The sequence below is a fragment of the Aethalodelphis obliquidens genome, unplaced genomic scaffold (genome assembly GCF_003676395.1).
Source record: "Aethalodelphis obliquidens isolate GAN/ISIS:26980383/991018 unplaced genomic scaffold, ASM367639v1 scaffold12, whole genome shotgun sequence".
Classification (NCBI taxonomy): Eukaryota; Metazoa; Chordata; class Mammalia; order Artiodactyla; family Delphinidae; genus Aethalodelphis; species Aethalodelphis obliquidens.
Genome location: NW_020837956.1, coordinates 21704679 through 21730947, shown reverse-complemented (window position 1 = coordinate 21730947; position 26269 = coordinate 21704679). Strand labels below are relative to the sequence as shown.

Here is a 26269-nt window from a genome sequence, read left to right as displayed (position 1 = left end):
GGACCACCTGTGAACATGAACTAGATTCATGACTTGTTAAAATCACAGCTTTATAGAGGTGAGCAAAAACAGGGAGCAGATATTGGGGTAGTGACCACTATGACCTCCAAAATCCACAGCCAATAGCAGAGCTAGGTTGGGTGACCAAGCAGGGGTGCATTTAGGAAGGTAAGTGTGACAGTAGGGGCCAGTCTCAGGACGTGGAACACGGAAGGAACCTTAGGCATCTAGTGCCGCCAAGTCGAGTATGGTCAGCATCAACCATTGTGGTGGAGATTAAATGGAGTGATTGGTATATTGAAAACCCTCAGCCCAGTGATCGGCGTAAACTTGACATTCACTTCATCATCTTCATTTCCTGGAAGAACTTGTTCAAGGCCATACAGTACAAAGATGAGAGCCCTTTTACCCGATCACTGGCCCAGGGCCGGCCCAAGCCGCCTCTGGCCTCTCCCCTTCACTCTGCCTGTTTCCCGCTCCCTTGCTCACAGGAGAGCACAATGGAGTCAAGGGCTGGAGGGCAGCATGCCTGCATCCACATACCCACCACCTTCCCTTGGGGTGGCCGGGCATCGAACCTTCTTCCTAGTGGCTCAGCCAGCAGGCTGAGGGATGCTGTGGCCACGGGGAAAGTCCAAGGTATTCTTGAGCAGAAATAGCTCTCCTAAGAGTATGGAGACCTGACACTGAGTACCTTTAAGGGAAGGGGAACATTCCTGTGGCTAAACTTATTACTATAATCAGTGGGCAAAAGAAGAAAAAGGGTATGATGATGGAGCAGGCCAAAGGAAAGACACTGCTTCACAGCTGCCTCCAAACCAGCAGGAAGGCTGCACAGTCAAGAAGAGGACAAAAAATTCCAGTGACTCCTATCTTCCCAGACAGAACTTCTGGCACTTAGTCATGCCTAATGGAAAATGGAAGCCAAGAAAGCAGAAGTGAGGCTGGAGTGACCTAGGGTAGTTCTTATCCAGAGTCCCCTCTGAGGAGAAAAAGTGCCCTGGATGGTCAGGGCTGGGTTGCCAGGTAGAAGTGCCACGGCCATGGGGAGAACAGGCTTTAGAGCAGCCGTGATTATGAGAATCAAGTGGAACAACGGCTTCTGCAGTGAAGTTATTGCTAGTAATTCATTCAGCAAACATTTGAGAGCTATATACACAATAGTTGACCCTCAAACAATGCGAGGGTTAATCCACATATAACATACAGTCGACCCTCTGTATCCAGAGTTTCTCCACATCCGCGGATTCAACCAATCATGGACTGTGTAGTACTGTAGTATTTACAATTGAAAAATCTCCGTGGTTAAGTGGACCCATGCAGTTCAAAGCCATGTAGTTCAAGGGTCAACTGTATATACAGAGTATGTGCAAAGCGCTGGGGACCACAACACACACGCGCACACACACACACACACAGGGTCGCTGCCCTCCAGGCGCTAAAACTCATCCACCTGTTGTGAAGAGTCCCAGCTACAAAGCCCACTGATTGATTTTTGGAACCGTCCATCACTGGTTGAGATTCTGTTCCAATGATAGGGCATCCATGACATTAACTACTCAGTACACTGAGTACAAGTCAAAATTGCAAAGTGGGAAGCTCTGTAGCTCTTCTAAAAATCAAATTTAGAAGACCAAAATTTTCCATTATTGATCATTTTGGGGATCGGATAATCTTTAAATTGTCATTATTTCAGTTGCCCAGAAAAGTGAAATTTATGGGAACGTATATGTAAAGGCAAGACTATGTTGTTTGTTTCTGAGAATAAGTGATAATGGATCAACCAGTCTCTCCTGATCATCTTATAGACAATGATAAGAATAAATATGCATTGAAGGCTTTCACTGCACCAGCACAGCTGTAAATGCTTTATATATTTTAATTCCTGTGATTCTTGTAACAACCCTATGCGACAGGTACTGCCGTTACACCTATTTTACAGATGATGAAGCTGAGGCCCCACAAAGTGAAGTGACTTGTCCAAGGTCACAGTGTAACTTAGTGTAGGAACTGAGGATATACCTTGGGTTTCCCAACTTTTAGACTGACATTCTGCTCTTATAATGCCCTGCCACTCTTCCTCAGACTGATTGCCTGAGTTATCCCAAAATTGCCAGGCAAGTGAGCTCAACTGTCTGTCTGTAACTGCAGAGTCTCTGGGTTCTCTGCCTCGGTCAGCACACAGGTTTGGCAAGCCCCAGTGTGGATTTGTAGTGGCAGTCATTTTGATTAGGTCCTGCCCAGATCACCAGCATTTTTCCCATTCTTTTATTCATTCATTCAGCAAATATTTATTGAATTCAAAGTAGGTATCAGGCACCATGTTAAGTGATGCGTGGGACACAGTCTGCCTTCACTGGACCAGAGGTGAGATGAAAATTCTACATAAATAACTTATCAGGCAGCAGCATGTGCAACGTGCAGGTGAAACGCAGTCAGAGTCCCGAGGAGAGATGATGATGTCTGTTTCCTGAGATTGAGGTGGCTGACTCTAGAGGGTGGGTAGGAACTGATGTGCAGAGATGGAGGGAGGACACTCCTGCCAGAGGGAACAGAGGCTCAGAGGCCAGGAACCATGGGGTTCCAGGTAGGCCAGTCTCCTTTGAAGGGGGCAGCAGTAGATGAGGCAGGAGAGAAGGAAAGAAAAGAGGCAGGTAACAGAGCTCTGCACGGTAGAAGGAATGATGCTCTGGGATCAGACCAGCCAGAATTCAAATCCTGGTTCTACCACTTGCTAGCAGTATTTTGTTACCGCTGTGGATGTTGGTTTTCTCATCTGTACATGAGGATAACAGTCCTCTCTCACAGTGGACTGTGAATGTTAAGTGGGAAAATGACTGTAAAATGTCTGGGTTATTGTTGATGTTCAATTAATGGTGACTTGTTATTAACTGCTGTGCTAAGACACTTGATCTCCTTTTCTGTAGGCAATAAGGTTTTTCTTAAATTAGCAGATTACATATTGATACAGTGACCTGCCTTGGCACAGATATATAAAGCATAATAGAGCCTTCTTGCCTTGGAAATAGTAAGGAAGGCAGTAAAAACTGAGATCTGTGGTCACACTGGTGCACCACTATAAAGGAATGCTTGTCTTGGGCCCTTTCACCTTTTCTTTGCCACCTCAATACCCATGAGACTGACTCTTATTCTCCAGAGTTAGGGTTTCCAGTTTTAGCAATTAAAAATACAAGTTGCCCCATTAAATTTGAATTCCATATAAACAACAAATAATTTTAGTATAAGTATATCCCATGCAAAATTTAGGACATACTTACACGGAAATGTTATTTGAAGTTTATTTGAAATTTAAATTGATATGGGCATCCTTTGTGGAGGGACAGCTCAGGAATCGGTCAGAACAATCTGTCCGCCTTCCTGGGGAGGGGGACCCCCCCCCCATCTTCTAGTCTCGTCCCTCAGGTAATAAAGGCTCTGCTCAGCAGACTTCGGCAGTGCCTTCAAATCACTTCCTGGGTAGAGACAGTAAATGCTGATGGGTCCCGCTGTGTGTGTTTGGGGTGGGAGCAGAGGTCAAGTGGGGCAGGATGTCTTGTACCAGCCTTCACATCTCCCCAGCCTTCTTTCTTCAGAACATTCTCACAGACAATTGGCAGAATGAAGACAGCCTTTGTGGTCTGATAACTTGTCTCACGGAATAAGTGCAAGCCCTCTTTCACAGAGCTTCTTCCAGGAACATTGCTAAAAGTGGCGACTTTAGCTGTCCCTGTGGCGTGAGTGACTTGAGATGGCCAGAGCAGGCATGATAGTAACTGACCGCATGCTCCCTGCTCTGGGGAGTCTGGGGACCACAGTACTGGAGCTGGGAGGACAGTCCAGCTGCCTCACTATGCAAGTGAAACAAAGAAGACCCAGAGAAGGGAAGTGCTTTGCCCAAGGTCACACAGCTATCCAGAATTTGAGTCTGAACTTCAGCCTGGGTCTACTACCTTGAGTTCTTCTGTAATAATTCAGGGGGTCTGAGAATTCCCAACACACTTGTTTGGTTGACTTGTGAACATTTTCTCTGGACTACTTGACAACTGTCATCTCCAGATCTCCACTCGGCTGCATGTCCTTCAGCGCTGCCGCTCTCAGCTTCATGCTTGCTGCCCCTAAGAGCAAGTTCACTCCTGCTACGGAGTTCATGGCATTTTCTAGACCAGCTTGATCTTCGCCCTCCTCCCCAGCAGTGCCTCCTTGCTGATCCCTTTGCCCCACCCTGACCAAGTGTTCAGCGGTTGAGATGGAAAAATCCATCTCAAAGCAGAGGGCTTTTAACCTCGCTTTCAGAGGAGTAATTTGTCCACGTAACAGGAGGTGAAAATTAAAACAAAGCAGGGCGTAGGCTGGAGCAGTACAGCACCCTTGGGTTTAAGAGTGCCTTTGACCTATTCCCCTCAGACTAGAATGATTATCTGGATGCCAGAGAGTTCTTAGAGGAGCCCTTTACTCAGTGGTGTCACTGGCAAGGTGGCATTAGCCCTAAGACCAGCTTTATATGCACTCAGAAAGCAAACCTGGCCGTGCGGGCAGAGCCGGCCCACGTGGAAGCCTGGAGAGGCCATCAGGGGGTCTTCCACTTTTTTGTGTGTGTGTGTGGTACGCGGGCCTGTCACTGTTCTGGCCTCTCCCTTTGCGGAGCACAGGCTCCGGAAGCGCAGGCTCAGCGGCCATGGTTCACGGGCCCAGCCGCTCTGCGGCATGTGGGATCTTCCCGGACCGGGGCACGAACCCATGTCCCCTGCATCGGCAGGCGGACTCTCAACCACTGCGCCACCAGGGAAGCCCTCCACTTTTTTTTTTTTGCTTGTTCTTGCCACAGGCTGTCATGAGACCAAGAAAACTTGTTTTGAAAATGCTTGACAGCCGAAACAACCTGTTCTCGGCTCTGGACGAGAGCGTCTGTCCTTTCTGACCATTTCTGTACTGTTTGATGTTTGACTAGCTGCTGACTGGAAAAAATGAAGTTGCTATTTTCTTCTCATATTGTTCACAGGCAAGTGCCAGTGGCTTTCCAGGTCCTTGTTTCCCATTTTTTCCAGCCCTTCACCAGAGACATTTTAAGACAGTGCCTGAGTTTAACTGATGAATGAACATTAGCAACATATACTTATGAGGATATAACCGACAGTTACACCTCTGCAAGCCGAGCTCTATATGTGGGTTGTCTTTCCCGATCCCATTAGATTTCAACCTGTGATTTTCCACTTGTAGTTTAGTCCTCTCTGGAGAACTTGAATGTGTGAGTCAAAATCTCCGGTTATCCCAGTGGCTACTTTGGCCTTCCGCACTGGTGGCTCTGAGGCCTGCAGCAGCATCTCTGTTCCTCCCCTGGGGTCTTGGTCTTGGATGGTCTCAGGTGGGTCCTGTGACTGGGAAGGAGCCACTTCACTTCTTTTCTGCAAATAGAGGGGTTGGACAGGTAAAGAATTGACAAACAATAGCCCCAGGGCAAGTTTAGCCAGCTGCTTGTTTTTATAAATAAAGTTTTATTGGAACACAGTCCCACCCATTCATTTACATATCGCACATGGCTGCTGTCACTCCAAGGGCAGAGTTGAATTGCAGAGACAGGGTATATGGCCTGCAAAGCTGAAAATACTTGCTGTCTGGCCCTTTACAGGAAAACATCGCTGACCCCTGGATTAGATGACCTTTAGGGTTTTCAAATCCAACTTTCTATGACTTTTGAACTCGTGCAGTTCTTTTACAGCACAGGTGCTTTTGAAGCACCTAATAAGGGGCTAACTAGAAGGGGACCTCCCTCTCCCCTGCAGCAGTTACAATGCAAAGCATGCCTCGAGGTTGCTGAAATCTACAAAGGGAGGGGGCTTATTCTGCTGTGTTTGTATAGTTTATTTTGCCGTATGTCTGTATTCGTTTATTGGTCTGAGGGCTCTGGCGTCCTTGATGTCCACCAATTTTGGTAAAAAGACACCCCAGCTGTATAGGTCTGACTGAATTCAGTGGCATGGTTCAAGGTGGGACACCCGTCTGTACCCACGTGGAGGAGAACACTGATTCATCTGCTTGATAACTATGGTAGGAAAGGGAGCCAGATGCTGCCTTGAGAACCTGTGTGGCTGCCTGGACCCACCCCACCCGCTGTTTGTGTTTGCCTGTCTCTGAGTCTGAGCAGTGAGATGGCGCAGGATAGCTCAAAGTGGCAAGGTAGGTTGGTGGCCATGGTGAGAAAAACAGGAAGAAGCCTTGAAAACTGCAGAGACTAGGGAAGAACTAGTCTTTTTAATCTTCTTCCCCTGGTGCCAGTCCAAACAAGATTCTAACATAAAATTTGCATCCCAGTGACATGCATCCCATACCCACGTTCCCAGGGCATAATAGGGGATCCAAAGCACAGAACTGCATGGTCCTCCAGTCAAGGCCACCCTGGCCTATGAAGAACTTTTGTGCAGACTAGAAAAAGGTGCCCCTTTGGGTTGGTGCAGACTTGGCTAATAGCTTTGGGTAGGAGAAACCTCCCCCTTTCTCTAGGCATCTAGCCATGGGCGAGCACACAGCTGAGTAAATGGGCAGGGACTGGATTTCAGCCCCCACTTGCTCGTTTGGCCAGACTCCTTGGTGCGGAGCAGATGCTGCCCTCCCCAATGGAGCAGCCACTCCTGCTACCTGGCATCTTAGAAGTCTAGTGGGGGGCTCCCCCTCACAGGGTCCTGCTGACCAACAACAGGTTAACTCTCCTTGGCCTTGGTTTTTGAGACCACAGCAGCCTGGGCTGGTCCCCCGCACGCCCAGTAATACCCATCCCCTCAGCAGTGCCACAGTGCAGGGTGGCTCAGAGCCCCGGGGCTGGGAGCACCAAGACATGGTCCTCCCCCAGCTGCACCAAGGGCCCTGATCTAGTTGAGGTGCTTATTTTGGAGAGCCCAAGTCCTGGCTCTTCTTTGCCAACTTCTGACCTAAAACTGGCTCCGCTTAAGGAATGCACATAATTTTCCACAGAGTTAGATCTCAGAGGTAATATGCTAGCAGCACAAAGAAATGTGCTAAGAGGGCCAGAGCAGACGAGCTCACGATGGTGGGGACTGACCTCACTCCCCAGGCGCTGGGTTACACGTCGCCCAGTGTGCGCGGTGACGACATTCCGCCAGGACACCCTCCTCTGCAGGGCGTGTTGTCAGCATGGTTTTGAGAAGGCTGTTATGAACTCTCCGTGGGTGAGACAGCTTTGTGGTCAGATCTGGTTTCCACCTCTCAACTCACATTGGAAATTGTACTGGGGCCGGCCAGCCATGTGGGCAAATTTTGAAAGATTCCTAACCTACCCTTTTCATTCTGCATCTATCAGCGGTTCCCAGCAGTCCAGAGGCCAGAGGATTGGGAAGAAAAAGAGGCTGGGAGCCCGGGTAGCCGAGGATTCAGTATCTACTTCCTGTTCCCTTTCTTGGATCTTAAAAGGCTCCTGGGAATAAGAAGGAATGTAGTTTGTCACTGTTCTGAGCCCCTTAACCGTGCAGAGCGCTGTGCTAAGAAGCAGTTAGAGTCCTGTGGCCTAGAGCACTTCTCTCTGTGCCCTAGAAGGATGCGACCGGGAGGAGAGTGGGTGGAGTGTGGGCATCAGTGTGGCTGCACCCTGTAGGGAAGGGTGGTGGGAGCCCATGAAGTCGACATTGGGGAATAGCCCTGTACACTAGTTTCGGACCAGAGCCCCAGGGCCTAAGAGAAAGACATCTCCCAGTTAGCAAATGTTCCCAATTTAAAAATTTTACTGTTCCAAGTCACCAGATGCATGATGATGCCCCACACCTTTAGCTGCAGAGGTTATGGCCAGATATGGGGTGGGGAGCAGTGCTCAGAAGGACCCTTCTAGTGGAACGTGGGTGCACCAGAGCCATGCCTTTCCTGCTCCAAGCCTGCAGCCAGAGAAGGCCCTCCGGGGCTGGCAGTGTTCTGTCGCAGGGCACTGGCTCATATCTGAACCCCACTCTGCCTTTACCACGCACCTGACCTTGGGTAGGTTACCTACTCTCTCCAAGCCTGTTTCTTCATGTGTACAGTGGAAGTAGAGTAATGCTATCTATTTCACACATGACTGTTGCTTGCATTAAAATGAAGTTGGGGTTTGTTTTTTTTAACATCTTTATTGGGGTATAATTGCTTTACAATGGTGTGTTAGTTTCTGCTTTATAACAAAGTGAATCAGCTGTACGTATACATATATCCCCATATCTCTTCCCTCTTGTGTCTCCCTTCCATCCTCCCTATCCCACCCCTCCAGGCGGTCACAAAGCACCGAGCTGATCTCCCTGTGCTATGCGGCTGCTTCCCACTAGCTACCTGTTTTACATTTGGCAGTGTATATATGTCCATGCCACTCTCTCATTTCATTCCAGGTTACCCTTCCCCCTCCCCATATCCTCAAGTCCATTCTCTAAGTCTGTGTCTTTATTCCTGTCCTGCCCCTAGGTTCTTCAGAACCTTTTTTTTTTTTTTTTAGATTCCATATATATATGTGTTAACATACGGTATTTGTTTTTCTCTTTCTGACTTACTTCACTCTGTATGACAGACTCTAGGTCCATCCACCTCAGTACAAATAACTCAATTTTGTTTCTTTTTATGGCTGAGTAATATTCCATTGTATATATGTGCCACATCTTCTTTATCCATTCATCTGTCGATGGACACTTAAGTTGCTTCCATGTCCTGGCTATTGTAAATAGAGCTGCAATGAACATTGGGATGCATGTGTCTTTTTGAATTATGGTTTTCTTAGGGTATATGCCCAGTAGTGGGATTGCTGGGTTGTATGGTAGCTCTATTTTTAGTTTTCTAAGGAACCTGCAGACTGTTCTCCATAGTGGCTGTATCAATTTACATTCCCACCAACAGTGCAGGAGGGTTCCCTTTTCAAAATGAGGTTATTTTTAAAAGCATGTTATAAACTGTAAAATACCAAGGACAAGTTAGTTCATTTTCTTATCCAACAACTATTAAATGCCTACTAGGTGCAGGTACTTTCAGGCAGTGTCCCTGGTACTCCAGGCCCTCCTGTAAACAGGAGCTATTCTATAAGTGTGTGTTAAATTAAAGTGCTAGGCGGTGGGAGGGGAGGTTGGGAGGAAAGGAAGCTACTCTGGTTTGAGTTCCTACCGCGTGCCTGGCACTGTTGCCTGACAACCACCGCACGGGTCCTTTGGGCCCAGCGGAGAGAAATACATGGAGACTCGGGAAGGGTAATAGCAGATTTCCTCTCTAGCCCACTTTTCTCCTCCCAAGCCTCCCCCAGGTCAATAAGCCAGGCCAAATCCAAGCCAAAACTGATCACCCCTGATTCTAGGCCAGTAAGTGGGAATCACGTGAAGTCAGAGCAAAACGAGGCTCTGTCACCACAAGCCAAACCTCATGTTCACAGGGCGCAGGTTTTAGGAGAACAAGGGCCTTTGATGCATGCTCGGAATTCCTTCCACGGCAAGCTGCTGGGAGAAAAATCTCACCCAAACAATGTACTCTTGGCCGAGGGAGGGCCGGTGTCTTTTCAGGCATAAAGCTACCAGCAAGGACCCAGAAGCCACTCAAGGGATTTGTTGGTTTCCCCAGAAGATCTAGCTTTTTGAAATCAACTTAGCAAAGGATTCCACTCGCCCCTCTGCCCCCGCCCCCCTGCCCCCCAGTGCTGAGTCCTCCCTTGTCTCTAACCCCTGGAAGAGGAGGAGGGGCATGGAGCTCCTGTCCTTGTGTGGGTTTCCAGCTCAGCAATCAGTGAATCCTTTTCTCAAGTGTAGCGCCAAGTATTTATTCTGATAAAGGATTTAAAAAACATTTTTTTAAGAAAAAAGAAGAACTAAAGAGGTTGTTGTCTGGCTTGGTCTCCAAAAACCAGTCCTTAACGACTGACAGTTATTGCCTAGACTTAAGGTGATCGATTTAGGAAAGAAGGATATCCATTCATTGTCATTCAGCCATTCAACAGAAATTTAGGGTATTTCTGGGTCACTGAAGTGCAGCCCCCAGAAATGAATGCAGGAAGCCTCCTGTGTCTACACAGAGGGGGAAACATCTAAAGAGCTGCATTTAAAGATGGGCAGACCCACGGCTCAAGAGCCAGTAACACCCAGGGAACTCCTGCCCAGGAAGTCAGCCTGGCCCTGGAGCTCAGAGCACACGGTGGAGGCCTTAGCTGCTCCCACCATTCAGTTCACAAGGCTTCACTGAACCTCAGCGAGACTGAGCCACAAAGCTCCGCCCAAGGGTGACCGCAGAGGTAGACAACGTGTATATAAGGGACGCCAACCAGCAACCCCAGGCAGTTTACGTAGGATTGTTTCGTTACAGAAGGCAAAAGGAGGCCCCGTGGGTAGGGGTTCCCAGGGGACAAATTCCAGCTCAGGAGAAGGAAAAACATTATAACTCTTAGAGGTGCTGCAGGCTCTGCGGAGGGCCTGAGGCTTATGCCAGGCCTTGAGTGTGGGTAGGTTTTGGGTAGATAGGGAGGCCCCCAAAATGTTGCGTGGTTCAGGAAAGTACCTTTTACCTGCAAAGCAAAGGGACTCCTACATAGCTGGCCCCCAGAATTGCCAAGGAGAATTAATTATTGTTTGTAAAACACTTTAAGATTCCCTGAGGAAAGACCTTGTATAAATGCAAATTATTATTATTGTCATTAAAAGTGCTAGACGTCTGGCCTACTGGCTAATGGCCTGGCAGAGCTCTGAGCAGAAACGAAAGCCAACTCCAGGCAGAAAGTTTGTTCTGGTTGTTCCAGAGCAATAGCAGGAAGAAGGAGCCAGCGGAGGAGGGCTTGGCCCCCGACTGTGAAGTGAAGCCATCCAACTCCCACCCAGGGTGAGCAGGCAGCAGTCTGACTGGGAGTCCAGGGCCTGTGTGTCCCCTGAGGGCCAGGCCTTACTCAGATTCATCCCTTGCCCCCTGCAGAAACCAGCCCTTGTCTAGCTCAGAGCTCGGTCGGCATGAACGAGTGAATGTCTGGTTGTCTGCTGGTCTGAAGGATGGATGCTGGCCTCCATACTTGGGGTCCTAAGTCAGACCCAGAGACAAAAGGGAGATAGATAGAAACCTCTTGCCATGCCTTTGATGGTGCTTATTAAGGAGGGAACCCCTTTAGCAAAGCACAGGGAGAGGTCATTTATTAAATTACTGCTTCCACTAAAGAAACTGTCTCTGGCTCAAGTGGTTAAATTGATCCCAAAGCAATAATATTAATAATGGATAATGGTACAGTCGACTCTCCATGTCTCGTGAGTTCCACATCAGGACAATATTTCAAAAATATTCAAAGAAAAAAAATATTCAAAGAAAAATATTCCAAAAAGTTCCAAAAAGCAAAGTTTGAATTTGCCAAACACAGCAGCTATGTACAGAGCATTTACATTGTATTTACAACTATTTACATAGTATTTACATTGTATTAGGTATTTAAGTAATCTAGAGATGATTTAAAGTATACGGGAGTTGTGCATAGGTCATATGCAAGTACAGTCGGATCTCCGTATCTGCATGTTCCATATCCACGGATTCAACCAACGGAGGATCAAAAACCAGAGTTGTTTGAATCCAAGGCTGCAGAATCCAAAGATATGGAGGGCCAACTACTATGCCATTTCTTTTTAACATGAATTTGTTTATTTTATTTATTTATTTTTGGCTGCGTTGGGTCTTCGTTGCCATGCACGGGCTTTCTCTAGTTGCGGCGAGAGGGCGCTACTCTTCATTGCGGTGTGGGGGCTTCTCATTGCAGTGGCTTATCTTTGTTGTGGAGCACGGGCTTTAGGCGCACGGGCTTCAGTAGTTGTGATACGTGGGCTCAGTAGTCGTGGCACGCGGGCTCAGTAGTTGTGGCTTGCGGGCTGTAGAGCACAGGCTCAGTAGTTGTGGCTGGCATGCTCTAGAGCGCAGGTTCAGCACAGGTTTAGTTGCCCTGTGACATGTGGGATCTTCCTGGACCAGGGCTCGAACCCGTGTCCCCTGCATTGACAGGCGGATTCTTAGCCACTGCGCCACCAGGGAAGCCCTACTATGCCATTTTATATAAGGGACTTGAGCATACTTTTTTTTTTTTTTTTTTTTTTTTGCGGTACGTGGGCCTCTCACTGTTGTGGCCTCTCTCATTGCGGAGCACAGGCTCCGGACGCGCAGGCTCAGCGGCCATGGCTCACGGGCCCAGCCGCTCTGCAGCATGTGGGATCTTCCTGGACCAGGGCACGAACCCGTGTCCCCTGCATCGGCAGGCGGACTCTCAACCACTACGCCACCAGGGAAGCCCGAGCATCCTTGAATTTTGGTATCCGCGAGGGTCCTGGAACCAGTCTCCTGCGAATACCAGGGGATGACTGTACGTTAGACCTGGAAGTAAGCTCAGAAGCCATCCCCTCACTTTACAGATGAGGCATTTGGGGTACAGAGAGGTGAAGTGGCTCACCCAACGTCACATAGCAGGTGAGAAGCAGAGCCAGGATCACAACTCAAGCTTGATTATGTCAGGGTAATAATATGCCTCCCATTTTATAGTACTTCACAGACGTGGTACTTCTCAACAACCCTGGAGAGTTTTAAGATGACAGATGACTTTACTGTTAAAGGAACCTTCCGGGTGTCCTTTGCTCTTCTGGGGCTCGTTATTTAGAGAACATTTATGGTGCCTCCCATGTGCACTTGTTTGAATTGCACGTGCCCTTCTTTTCCTTCTCCCAGACATTCAGACTAGGCCTTGTTCTTCTGTAGGGTGCATTAATACTTCCAGGAACCAGGTGGACAAGTGAGAGGGAGGTCAAGTTCATCGCTTTCATCCCTTGTTATCACAGTCATAATTCTACTGAAAAGTCACCCAATGCAGGTCCCTAAATGAGAGCTAAAGATACCAGTCGCCACCTCTGGACACACAGACCTACAAGAGGGCCATTTAGGGGGGTTTGTAAGAACAAACGTAGGTGTAATGGGAGTTGGCAGTAAGGAGCCCTCAACATTCATTACTGGGCCATTGGCAATTCCAGTTTTACGGAGTTTTTTTGTTTTTGTTTTTTAAAAACATAAGCACCTTTCTTCTTTAAATTAATTAATTTATTTTTATTTTTGGCTGCGTTGAGTCTTCATTGCTCTGCACGGGCTTTCTCTAGTTGTGGCGAGCAGGGGCTACTCTTCTTTGTGGTGCACAGGCTTCTCATTGCGGTGGCTTCTCTTGTTGCAGAGCACGGGCTCTAGGCGAGCGGGCTTCAGTAGTTGTGGCTCGCAGCTCTAGAGCGCAGGCTCAGTAGTTGTGGCACACGGACTTAGTTGCTCTGCAGCATGTGGGATCTCACAGGACCAGGGCTCGAACCCACGTCTCCTGCATTGGCAGGCGGATTCTTAAACAATGCACCACCAGGGAAGTCCAATTTTACGGAGTTTTAATGAAGGAGAATGAGATATGCCTAAAATGATGTTTGGGAGGGGGAGGATCACCAAATCAAAGAAATTTAGAAATCACCGCTCCCATGCCTTCGTTGTGTGAATGAGGAAACGGAGGAGTGATTCAGTGTCACACAGCAGATCCCGAGAGGGAGGCCTGGTCTCTGCACTCAGCTGCCAGCGCCTTTTCCACTGGAAATCATGGCATTGTGGAAAGAATGTGCTCTTTGGAGTCAAGCAGCTCTGGAATCATAAACAGCATTGCCACCTATTAGCTGTGTGATCTTAGAAAAGTTACTTTGCACCTCTGAATTGTAGATTTCTCATTGGCAAAAATAAAGATATAGGTGTCCCCCACTTTTTGAAAGTTTGCTTTATGCCACTTTGCTTTTTCTTTTTTGCGGTACGCGGGCCTCTCATTGTTGTGGCCTCTCCCGTTGCGGAGCACAGGCTCTGGACGTGCAGGCTCAGCGGCCATGGCTCACGGGCCCAGCCGCTCCGCGGCATGTGGGATCCTCCCGGACCGGGGCATGAACCTGCGTCCCCTGCATCGGCAGGCGGACTCTCAACCACTGCGCCACCAGGGAAGCCCCACTTTGCTTTTACAAAAGACCTACATTAGTACCTGTTTTCAGTAACTAAAAGACATCCAAAGAGGATTTTCACTTTTATCAAAAAAGGCAAAAAGCAAAAATAGCATTCAGCGTTTGTTTTGTGGCAAACCCTTGTAGAGGCAGAGCGCACCCTGAGCAGCCAGAGTGGCGCCGCCAAGCTCCTTCCCCAGGAACCACACTCGGCATCTCAGCATCAGGCCACCATAGCTTTGAACTGTCTGCGAGCATCTTGCTTTGTCTCATTTTATTTTTGCATCCGTTAGCAAGATGTGTCCTAAGTTAATTGCTTCTTCGCTTTATGCCATTTCGAAAGGTTTCATAGGAATGCTCTACTTTCAGATGGTGGGGGGAACCTGTACTAATACCTGCGTGGTAGTAGTCCCATTAGGAGGAGTAAACGTAAAATAGTATAGCTGAAAACAAGTAGCGTGAAGTCTAGCATGTAGTAGGCACCTCCCTTCCTTTATACTCCTGGCTTCCAGACTTTTTTACCACAATCCACAGGAAGACATTTATTTTACATCCACAAAAGTTTCACACACAAAAAATTCTACTTGCCACATGTGATGTACTCTGATTTTGATTTCATTTTATTTTAATGCTGGTCAGGACCCACTGGGTTGATTTCACAACCCACTAATGGATTACACCTATCGTTTGAACAAGGCTGTTTCATACCATGTGTGGATATCATTTATCCACATTGTATGTATGTCCTTCCTTTCCTTCCAGGCCTTTCCCCCCTCCCTCCCTCTTTGTAACTGGCACACGGCCACACAGCTAGCTGTTGCCAGCACGTGCCGGGCCCTGTACTCGTGCAGGGTGGAATGAGCCCTGCAGTCCTGCAGGGCAAGTGAGCTCTGCTTCTGCGCCCCTCCCCATCTTTGCCATGAACCTCAGCATGGTTGAGAGGACCCGTAGGGCCCTCCACCTGCAGAAGTTCTGCCTCCTGCCAGCCTGCTGTGGAACTTGCCCACACTCCCAGCCCAGGAGCCCACCTGAAGTTCCCATTAAGGCCATTGCACCCCAGCAGGGAGGGTAGGCTGCGGACGTCCTCTCCCATCCAGTAGTTTCTTCTTTGGGAATTGCTGCTTTTCCATCTGTAAGCCCAGAGAGCCAGGCATCTGGGAATATCATTTCAGCTGCTGGGCGGGGAGATTAGACTGAAGAGGTACCATGGCCGTCCTTGCTGCCCCTCCCCCAGATCTTCAGGGGGTATCTGTGAGCACCCAGCTAGGAGGGCGAACACCCAGAGTGTGGGCGTGACCAGGGGGTGCGCTCAAAAGGCAGCAGGCAGGGGCCTGAGCCGCGCCGGGAGACAGAGCTTCGGCCTCTAGATGCTGAGAGTCTGTTGGGAGAAACCCAGTTTACAACCAGGCGAGCATTACTTAAAAGCCCCAGAGAGACTCTCTGTGGGGGAAGAAGATTGTTTCGTGCTCCAAAGAGTTGATCTCCTAAGCGTTCTCGAAGCCCTTTGGGGGTCCGGCACTGTCCTGTGCAGGCCGATGCCTGGCGATGCTGAGCGGAAGCCTGGAGGCACCATCCCCGCTGGGGCATGACCAGGCCCCGCACTACGCATGGTCAGCTCGCCTGGGACCCCGAGCACTTCCTCTTTGAGGGCCATCCTTTGGTTTTTCCCCTGTTGCTGATTAAGGGGAGGAGGGTAATCTGTGATTTTGACGGTGACTCACCGCCATCAGACAGGCGGCGGCTTCTCCCCAGCAGTCCAGCACAGGTGAGCTGCGTGAGTAGGAGATCCCAGCACCCTCCACAGGCATCTGCATGGCCACCAGCAGAGCCAGGGCTGAGCTCCCACCTGTGCGGCCCTGGGCAGAGCCAGCAGAGAACATGAGATGCCCGTTGCCAAGGCACCTGCCATCCAAGGCACACCAGGCAGGCGCAGATGGTGAGACAAGGTGGACAAAGGGTGGTGGCTCTGCTCTGGGGTCCCAGGCCTCAGGCAGCACCATATTCCTTAGCCCCACCTACCCACTCTCTGCCCTAGCCTTAGCCCAGCCAGGTGCACCGCATCATCTCAGCTGACACACACCCCCGGAGGAGAGGGGGGCCGGCCTTTCTCAGTGGCCACGCTGCTGCCCCCTCCTCCCAGCTTCTCATCAAGCAGGTTCACGATGGAAAGAGCATCAGCCTGAGAGTAAAGAGATAGGGAGGGTGGGCTCAGATTCTGCCTACTAGCTCTGGGGCCTTAGGGCAGCCCCTTGGGACAGCCATGCATTCATTCATTCATTCCTGCTGTCAGGCCCTAAGGAAGGTGAGCACCATGGGGCACTAAGGGTAAACCACCACCAAATTCTGCCCCTAAGGGGCTTCCAGAGAAGAGCTAGGCCATGTGAGAGGGACCATCAACTTCTCCAGCCCTTAGTTTTCCCTTCCCTGTAATGATCGGACTATATGGCCGCTAAGGTTTCTTTCTGTTGTAAAATTTTATAATTCTAAAGTACATCTTTAAATAAGCCAAGCTTTCACAGTCGTTTGAGAAATGTTTGTTGAATTGCTGTGCGTCGGGCTCTAGACTTGAAGCTGGGCTGCAGAGATGTCTGAATATGAGCAGCGGGTCTTGCCGTGAAGGAGCCTCTAGTGGGACGTCGGGGGATGGCTGGACTGTGACAGACGCTTGCAGACAGAGCTGGGAGCCCAGGGGAGGAAGGCAGCCCTGCGGCTGGGGGAGCCCACGAGGACTGCCCTGCCCGTCCCTCTCATTTGGCCAGTTGGCCCACGTGGCCTCCTCCCCTTAGACACTGCAGCAGGGGGCGCCCGGGGAACAGAGGCGACTACAGCCCCCCACCCCGACCCCTGAGCAAGGCCTGGCCCTGCAGTTGCAGAAGCTGGCTGCGCGCTGCTCAAGCCCCAGAGGAACTGGCCCGGCTCCAGGAGGCCTCCTCGGAGAGTCTCAGAAGGAGGAAGAACCACTAGGTAATTGTGAGCATTCAGTGCGCGTTGACAAATACCCTGTGACTGAGAAGGAGCCAGATTTCATCCCAATACTTTGATGTCTAGAAATGGATCCCAGTTGAGTGTTTGTTGAAGTCCTCCTAAAACAGCATTTCATTTAATTCAACACATACTGAGACTACGGTCTCAGCCTTCTCACGGGCGAGGAGCCCGAGCTGTGTAAGACAGAGTCTAACATCTCAAACTCAAGGCGGACCATGGCTGGGCCTGAGGTTGGAGGCCACTGTGCCACGGAACCCAGCAGAGGGGAGATTGATTCCAGCCGAGGGCGAGGGCCTCTGCCCGAAGCTGTGAGCGTGTGATACTGTGTTCTCGGTATGATGTCAAGCCTTTGCATCTCAAGTGTGTTAGTTTCCTCGTTTTGCGATCTTGGACCCCCTAAAAATGAACCAGGCCTGCTCAAGGGTTGGCACATTTAGGGAGACCGTGTACATGAACCAGTTACAACCACTTGTTTGTTCCTAAAGCCCATACCAGCAGCCAGGCTGACATCGCTCAGGGCACAGCTACAAAATAAGGTCCCATCGTGCCGGGCACTTGCTTACCAAGGCGCCCAGAGATGGATGGGCCGTCTTCACAGTGGCCTTTGGAGGGTTTGGGGTGACAGGCATTGAGGCAGAACCGGGTCTCTCTATAGAGATTCTATTATAAGGATGACCCCTTTGCCACGGGGACAGTAACCCCAAGTGAGTCAGTATTTACAGTGGCCGTTCGGGACGATGAGGACAAGGCAAGACCACAAGGAAGATTAGCGGGACTTGTCTTACGCTGTTTACGGCACTGCTTTGATTTCAGACCACAGTCAGCTTGCTTAGGACTGATTAAAAACATGTGCCAGTTGAAGTCACAGCTGCAGAAGAAAACTGGAAAAAGAAAGGAGCCTTAGATGTTTGGGAACTTGCCTCTATTTGCAAAAATGAATTCTGACTTGATTTGTGTGTCCTTGATTTCCTGACGAGGAGGTTCGTGTCCCCAAACCTCTCCTCCCACCCCGCGCTATCCACCGCCACTCTGGCCTGACTCAGCAAGCGTCGTAAGGCTCATCTGACGATTGCCCAGAGGAAAGCATTTGGGAATTCCAGAAAGAGGCTACTGAGTCCAGTTTGGGAAGAGAGCAATTGCCTAGGCTCCTGCCAAATACGAGGCTCCAAGTATATGAGGCTGAAGGCGGCAAGGTCACAGGGCCTCCTCCTTGAAGTGGCGCGGCCTCCTCCTTGAAGTGGCGCTCCCGCGGCAAGACGAGCGCCGCGGCACTGGGCTCAGGCTGTATCTCAACTAAACTCGCTCGGTGTCTGTTTTCTCACCTGCGAAATGGGACCTTGACTCCTGCCCCACGCGACAGTGCTGTGAGTGCCACCTGTGCGATGTTTAATCTGCTTTACGGGCTTCCTTCCTCTTTCCCCGGAGTCTCCAACCTCTTAGGGCTTTTTGTTCTCTGTTGTTGTTTTCATTTTCTTAAAGCCGAACTGATTCAATTGTTCAGATGTTGATTGCATGGATTTTTGTTCTTTTGAAAAGGTCCATTGAGTAAATCAAGACCTAGAATTCCAGCGGGAAAATCCCTTTTGGTGAGACTTGTTGAAGAAAGTTTCCTAACTGCCCTCATCTCGAGGCCTCCGAGGAGCTTCCTGACAGCTCCCTGTCACCACTCTCCTTAGTGCCCCCGGAGCCCCTTCCCCAGAACACATAGATGATTGGATTTTCCAGGCATTGTTTCCCCTGACAACTTAGTTTGAGCTCCCTGACTCTGGACCTCCTCTCAGTTGGAGGGCAGACATGGCCGAGAGGAACAGGCCTTCCTTCCCTCTCACCAGCTGCCCGCGGTTCCCTGCACATCTGCTCAGAGCTCTGCCGTGTTTGTGAAAAAGCATCCCAGCTAAGGCGACCACCGTCTCCCCTCACCACCATCACCTGCGGTGCCTCGGGGCCTGGGCTTGGCTGGTGCCTTCATTGAACAGGTGAAGAGTCAAGACACAAAGAGGTTAAGTGGCTTGCTCAAGGTCACGTGGGTATCTCAGAACCATTACTGGGTGGCACTTAGAGATTGCCAAGTATCCATCTTCCTGTTAGAGGTGAGGAAACTGAGGCCCAGCTCCCGATGACCCAGCGAGCCAGGGCCTGGACTAGAGCCCATGTCTTCTGCCTCATGGCTCAGTGCCCTTTTCACTTACCCCACCGCCTCTCCTTTATAATACTTCTTGACCTGGACAGAAAAAGGTCTGTCTGAGGACTGGGCCCACTTCAATACCCCCATCTGGGGTAGTCAGAGCCACATGATTCTTGAACATCCATCTAGTCCACGGCTGCGACCTCCCCCCGACCAAGCTTTTGACCAGAGCCACGCACGGGAGCACACGCAGCAGCTCAAGCAGAAGCCGGCCGGGGCGCGGGTGCCTCCCGCTCGCACCACGAGCACGTCTCCAGCAGCTCCGGGCTGCATTGCAAGAGGTGCGCAGTGTCCCAACGACTTTGGCTGGGTGTCCGATCCTGAGACTGACCACCTCTGTGCCTCCAGCTACCAGCTCAATACGATATGTCAGAAATGACCCAAGAAGGCCCAGGGGAAAGGATGAACCGGGAGCAAGGACCATAGGACCTCTCCGTCCACACAGGGGTTTTCTCTTCTGCAGCCACAAGTGCCCTGGCTGTCCGCCTCTCCCCCTCAGACCCAGCTGGGTCCCCACGGTAACAGTTGCCACCTATTGATCAACTAGTTTGCCAGGTACCAGGCCAAGTGCTTACATGGAACATCTCATTTAATCCTCGTGAGGACTATACTTTAAGGTAGGCGTCGTGGCTCACCTCTTAGAGTTGAAGAAATTAAAGCTAAACCGGTGAGTCACTTGCCCAGGTGGTACAGCCAGTAAAGGGCAGGGCCAGGCCTTGAGCCCACACTGCCTGCCCTTCACAGCCTCCAGCCTGCAAGGCCTTGGATCATCAGGCACAGCTCCCTGCTTTGAAGATGAGGGACTGGCGCCCAGAGAAGGGAAGAGACTTGCTCCTGGACCCAAGGCCCAGAAGAGTAGACCTGCTGAGCAGCCCAGCGCCCTGATTCCTGGCCTCAGGGGTCTGTCTGCTCCACCCCTGCTGCGCCTGTGAGCTGAGGCCAGGAGCCAGTCCTGCTTCCAACTCATGGACAACCTACCTGGCCTCAGTCTGGGGTCAGTTCTTTAAGTTTTATTCTGCTAGCCTGCGACTCTGGGATTGGATGGAGTTGTGATCTTATAAAACCCAGAGTGAAGGGACTTCCCTGGCGGTCAAGTGGTTAAGACTCTGTGCTCCCAGAGCAGGGGGCACGGGTTCAATCCCTGGTCGGGGAACTAAGGTCCTGCATGCCACACAGCGCAGCCGAAAAACTAAATAAAACCCAGGGCAGAGGGACTGAGCTCAGTGAAGAGGGTCAGAGCCTTGTGCTGTCCTAAGGCATGTTTAGCTCGAATTTGGTCTAAAGATAATGTCTCTTCCAGTGGGAGTAGAATGAGGAGCTTGACTGACTCAAGGCCTCCCTCCCTGAGGGCCCTTTTGGCCAGTTAAGGGGGGACGTGAGAAGACCTTCCCCCCACCCCCCTGTAACACGCTTAGACTTTTAAAGCTTACCATACACTTCGTCTTTGGGTGAAAGCGTTTTTTAAAAGGTGACAGACAACTAGTGCCATTGGCAGGCAATATACTCTGGGCAGCTCTCCATCTTCTCTGATTAAAAACTGAAACAAATGAAAACAGCACTTCAAAAGAAAACCTATAAATGGGTGGGAGCCAGTTGTCACTCTCCCCTTCCTCCTCGCCTCCGTGAGCTGACTTGGTGAGGATCCGCGTTGAGAAGCACTCACGACAACAGCTGGTGGCATCATGCCTTTAAATAGCCCTTTTCCGCACTGCTTCCCCTGGGCGTCACACCCTTTGCCCTGGCAGGGAAAGCCCAGGACACAACAGGAAACTTCAGAACTTTCTGAAGAAGGAGAGAGCTTGCTGCAAAGCTTGCTCCCTCTCGCCAAGACCTTTCGGTCTAAGGAGCTTGCACTGGTGTGGCCCCTCCCCCAGAAGTTTCCAAGGAAAAACTGAGCTGATGAGATTTGCCCAGTGTGAGGCCGGGCCTGAGGAGGGAGAGCGGGGGAGAGATGCCCCTGCCCCCGTGCCCAGGGCCCGTTCCAGCAGCAGCCAGCACCGCTCCCTCATTGGGCACCTATCTTGGAGCCAACAGCCTGTGCCCCTGGTGTCCTCCCCTGTGACTTGGGACAGGGACGCCACCCTGCCCAGTGGTGCTGGGGTACGTCACACTCCACAGTGTCCTTCAGGCAGTTACGCAGATGCAGCGGAGACGGGCAGCGGCCTGTCAACATCTGACCCTCTGCAGAAGGGCCGCCAGGCTCCCCTCCAGCAAACACAGATACCGCTGGGGAAATAGCAGCAGGTGAAACACGGGGAAGGAACGAACGGCCCTCACGTCCGAGTGGCGGCAGCCAGTTGACAAGGTTCCTTCCCGCACGTCTTGTGTGTGAGCGTCGCATCAGGGTGGGCTTGTTGCCCCTCCTCACTGTGGGGAAACAAAGCTCAGGGCTTCTCTCGCCCGGCCAGCCTCACCCTAGGTCGGGGGCCCCTTCTGCCTCAACACAGTCCCCCTTCCCATAAGGACGATCGTGGGCAAGGGGTTTGAGGTCCTAAGTCTCAGAGAAGGTGGTGGTCTGTCTGGGTCAGGATGCAGATGGAGGAAGGTGTTTATCCTTCTCACTAACCGTCGGCATAGGTTGAAGTTTGAGAATGGACGACAGTTTATAGTTTTCTTCCTCAGAAGCTGAACGTTGCATTCGCCTGCATTGCGGGGTTGCTGTCTCTCACTTTCCTCGACAGCGTGCAAGGGACGTGCTTTAACTGCTCTTGCAAACCTGGTGGCCGTCGGTAGTGACCTTAATTACAGCCATGAAGTCTACACTGGGCCCTCTGTATGGGCAGGCCTGTGGGGTCACAGAGAAGGGGACATGGCCCCTGCTTTCCAGGTCTGGCAGGGCAGCCCGGCCAGCAAGCCGTGTGCACACATGACACGTGCCCCAGCAGAAGCACAGAGAGCGTCTGCAAGCAGGGAGAGGACCTTCTGGTGACCAGGGAAGCCTTGATGGGGGCAAGGGCGTTTGGCCTGAGCGTGACTAAAGCCCCGAGGTGGAAATGGCACGTGTGAGGAAGAGCAGGTGGCCACACTGGAGGGGACGGGAGTGCGGGCCGGCATCCTGGACCATGCGTGGGCTTCAAGGGGCTTGCGGCGTCCCCCGACTGCATGTGACATCACAGTGAGGAGACTTACCTGCAGTTTTTCTGGGAGAGCATCCTTAGCTTTCTTAGCTTCTCAAAGGTCGGGGGAGGCACGATCCCAAAAATGTAACCGAGGAAAAGTGCAAATAGTAAAAATCATGGCATGCCAGGCTGCGAGTTTGGGCAGGTGAAGGGTCTCGGTTGGGGTAGTGACAGAGACCCACATTCAAAGAGGATTGATTTAGTTGCAACAGAAAAGCAAAGTAAGCCTTTTTTTTTTTTTTTTTTTGTGGTACGCGGGCCTCTCACTGTTGTGGCCTCTCCCGTTGCGGAGCACAGGCTCCGGACACGCAGGCTCAGCGGCCATGGCTCACGGGCCCAGCCGCTCCGCGGCATGTGGGATCTTCCCGGACCGGGGCACGAACCCGTGTCCCCTGCATCAGCAGGCGGACTCTCAACCACTGTGCCACCAGGGAAGCCCGCAAAGTAAGCCTTTTGTCCCGGGGAGAAACAGCAGTTTTGTGAAAGGTAACAAGAGAGGGAGCCCAGGTGTTGGGACACAGGGGAGGAAGAGGAAGAAACTTCAGGATGACTTCACCGCAGGGGTTTAGGGAGAAGTGGAAACTGAGGGTTCTGTTACAGAAGTACCAGGGGGCCGAAGCACTTTCAAATGAGTAATGTTGATGAAAAAGTACATTTGGAACACACTGGCTTGAGTTATAGAGAGACGCCCAGGTCACAATGTCCTGGAGGTGGTTGGAAATGTGGGCCTGGAAGTTTGGGAGATAAATAAGGGCTGGAGACCCAGATTTGGGGTGGGGGGAGGGGCAGATTCTCTGCTGAGGGTGTTTCGAGCCTGAGAGGACGCGAGGGGAGTGGCGAGCAGGACAGGAAGAGTAGCCAACTCGATTTCTATGGGAGTGGGGAAGGCGGGAGGGAGAGGAAGAGGGACGGAGCGGGTCTAGATGTGTAATGTCCCAGGGACAGAGAGCTTCCAGACACGGGGGCCCACGCATGAATGTGGCAGAGAGGCTGCAGAGACTGGGACTGAAAAACTTCAGCAAAGCACGGAAATTTGAAAGAGGGTTTCCGGTGACTTGGCATTAGGAGAGGGGATCAGGCAGGTGTCATCAATGGCTGCTCTTAGCGGCGACTTAGTGGCGACCCCGGGGCTGCTGAGTTGTGTGGGGCTCTTCGCCCGACGCTGAACCACCCATGTGACGCTGAACCGCCGACAATGAACCACCCTTTTGAGTTTCATGACTGCTGAGCAGTCCTCTGCTCTCTTCTCACAGACGGGTTTCACCTTGTTGCCTCTCGCAGCTTCAGCAGGTCTGCCCTCTGCCTTTAAGTTAGCTCCCCGACTCCTAATGTGGGGCTTCTGACCTCCTGGGAGCCTGGAGCGCCGAGCTTATGAGAACCATGTCCTAAATAACATAGACGTGGGTGAGGTACCGAGGCCTTTGTGGTACTGATGGTGACAGGTGTCTTGGTGGCCCTTCCTAGCTCAAGTCACAGGTCCAGGTGAGCCACTTCTGGATAAGTCCGGTGTGACTGCTCTGATCTCACGGGCATCAGGGGTGCGGGAGGGAAGCCTGGCAGGCACACGCGGTGCCCACCGCAACCTCTGCGGCTTCCTCTCCCTCTGCTTTCTACCTCACCGGAAGAGTGTTTAGTTCCCAGCTCCTGCCAATCCCTCCCATGCCCCCAGGCCTCTGCTCCTGCTGTGTCTTTTGCCTCGAACACCTGTAGAATGGCTACTTCACCACCTTCTTCACTGGTTGCCCGAGGCTGGTGCCTCATGGCATTGCCGTAAATGCCCTCACCACCGCAGTTGGTATCTCTCGTGTGTCTGCTCCTTCTCTAAACTGAGATCACCTGCATGATAGGTGACACATCTGGGTCATCTCACAACCCTTGGCACCCAAGGCAGTGCCTGGCACGGTCAGTGTGGCATGTGCCCCTCTCCTGCCGTTTGACAGAGAGCCTGCTTCTCCAGATTCGAACCTGGTTGCGGAAAAGCCTAACGGTCTGCCCCAGACCCTGTCACTCGTCTGTGGCTGACCAGGGAACGTTCTCCTGACACCCAGCCTGGCTTTCTTGCCAGTAGATCGAACTACAAATACATCTGCCAACGAATGGAGGCCGTGGATCACTTAGAAATCCCTCTTATTAGACCCTCTCTGTCTGTGTGAAGTCAGATCCACCTGAGTAAAAGTGCAACCTTGCTGCTATTTCAGATCACGAAAGCGACCGGGCGGTTGGCTTGGTCACTCTCTGGCTCGTAGCTTGGACCCTTGGCTTTGACCTGGGGCAGGGCAGACGGAACCCGAGTCCTGATGTCTAATAGGAACTGGCAGCCAGGAAGGTCCGGGTACAGGCCCTTTAAATATCCCTGAGAGATAGCACGGTAGTGAACTGTATGGACCTCCCTTGGAAAAATCCAGAGGGCTTTGCATCAGCAGGGAAGGAAAATCCAATCCAAGATGCATGAACAATAAATAACAACTGTTCCGAGTTAGGTTGAAAGCTCTGAGTTGCACTTTTTTTTTTTTTTCAAGATGTTTGTGCTAACCACAATTTTTTTTCTCCCCCTTTCCCACCAGGGCTTATTTCAAAACCTTTGTCCCTCAGTTCCAGGAGGCAGCGTTTGCCAATGGAAAGCTCTAGGAAACACCAGTCTTGAGAGGTGGCCAGCCAGGCTGCTCTGTCCACATGCGTGTCAGCACATATGGCCGCTTCCTGGAAGCCATTGGAATGTCTTCACGGCAGCATTTCACTCACACAGCAGCTTTGCGCCCCGACTGGAACCCACACTTGAGCTGGCTGGCGGGCACCTGGGTCCCAGAGCCCCCCACCTCTGGTTGCCCCCTCTTTGTTTCCTTCAGTATACTTCTTAGTTGGAAGAAATAAAGTCACAAATCAGGATGCTGTTACTTTTCCAGGGAACGTAAGACATCATAAATGCACACACCCTGATTCCAAAGCCTTTGTCTCTGAGACCTCTTTTAAGTTTTCAGATAGCTTTTTCCTTTCCCCCTGGAACTAGCGCCTTGTGCGTGTGTGTTTCACACCCAACCTTTCCCATTTGGACAGTCCCTCACTGGAAAGGTGCTGCCCGAATGAGTCTGACCAACTGGCAAGGTTTCAGCCACCTACCCAGCTGGGCCCTAGGCCAGCGCTCGGGAACAATTGGGAGCTAGCGTCAAACGCCGCTCCCCCACCCATCTCCAGGCCCCCGTGTGTGTGCCGTGTACAAAGCCCATCCTGACCCAGGAGGCAGTCGCTGAAGGTTGCTGAATGCATCAAGGAACCCATCCCTCTCTCCATCCCTCCTCCCGAGGCTGATGGGAGAGTTGTTTGGGCTGACGAAGCACTGTGCGAATTATACCTGGGAGACACAGGTTGGGTCCCATGGGTGGCCCCTGCGCTCAGGCCTGCCAGCTCCGCAGCCGTCCGGGAACGGAGCGGGGGAAGGTGCCCCACGCAAGCTCCATCGTCCCTAAGTGTATGGATTATCAGGCCCAGGCGGGGTTTCAGAAGAGAAGCCACCGTGTTTCCACGCCCAGCCCCTCTCCCCCGCTGCTCCCTTCAGCGTCAGAGGCGAGAACTAAGGCCCACAAGCTAAAGAAACTCTCCCAGCAAATTAGGGCAAACCTGGGAGTCGTGAGCCGTCCCACGACTTCCCTCAACTTACACCCAGGCTGGCCACAGCCAACTTGCCCGCTTGACAAGGTCTAGTTTAGCTTAGCGGCGTCCCACCCTGAGGGCTTTCGACACAGGGAAGTGGGACCTCGGCACGGAGGCGAGAGAAACCAGCAGGCTGAGTGGCCTGTGCTCTTACTTCAGCCCACCTGCCTCTCTCCCGCTGTAGGGCCAGCACAGGTGGAACCCAGCCTCTCACTCTTCCCTCAGCTCCTCTTGTGGTTGGTGGAGCTCAGTTTCACCGCGTCAGCCTGAAAGCGAGCCAGCTCGGGGCCCTTTTGGGGGCCAGTGAGGGAACCTCTCCATCCTGTATTCTCCAGCACCCAGGGATGTTCTCAGGAGGTGAGAGAACAAGTAGAACAGAC

At 51.4% G+C, this 26269-nt stretch overlaps 1 protein-coding gene across 4 annotated transcripts in view; it reads left to right on the top strand.

Annotated features, from left to right (window-relative positions):
* Positions 1–25185, top strand: part of BABAM2 (BRISC and BRCA1 A complex member 2) — a 443349-nt gene extending 418164 nt beyond the window's left edge. For all 4 annotated transcript variants that reach the window (XM_027113518.1, XM_027113517.1, XM_027113519.1 and 1 more), the window contains one exon: positions 24806–25185. In XM_027113518.1, the coding sequence (XP_026969319.1) occupies positions 24806–24869 (64 nt within the window). In that variant the 3' untranslated portion in view covers positions 24870–25185. The remainder of the gene's footprint in view (positions 1–24805) is intronic.
* The last annotated feature ends 1084 nt before the right edge of the window (positions 25186–26269 follow it).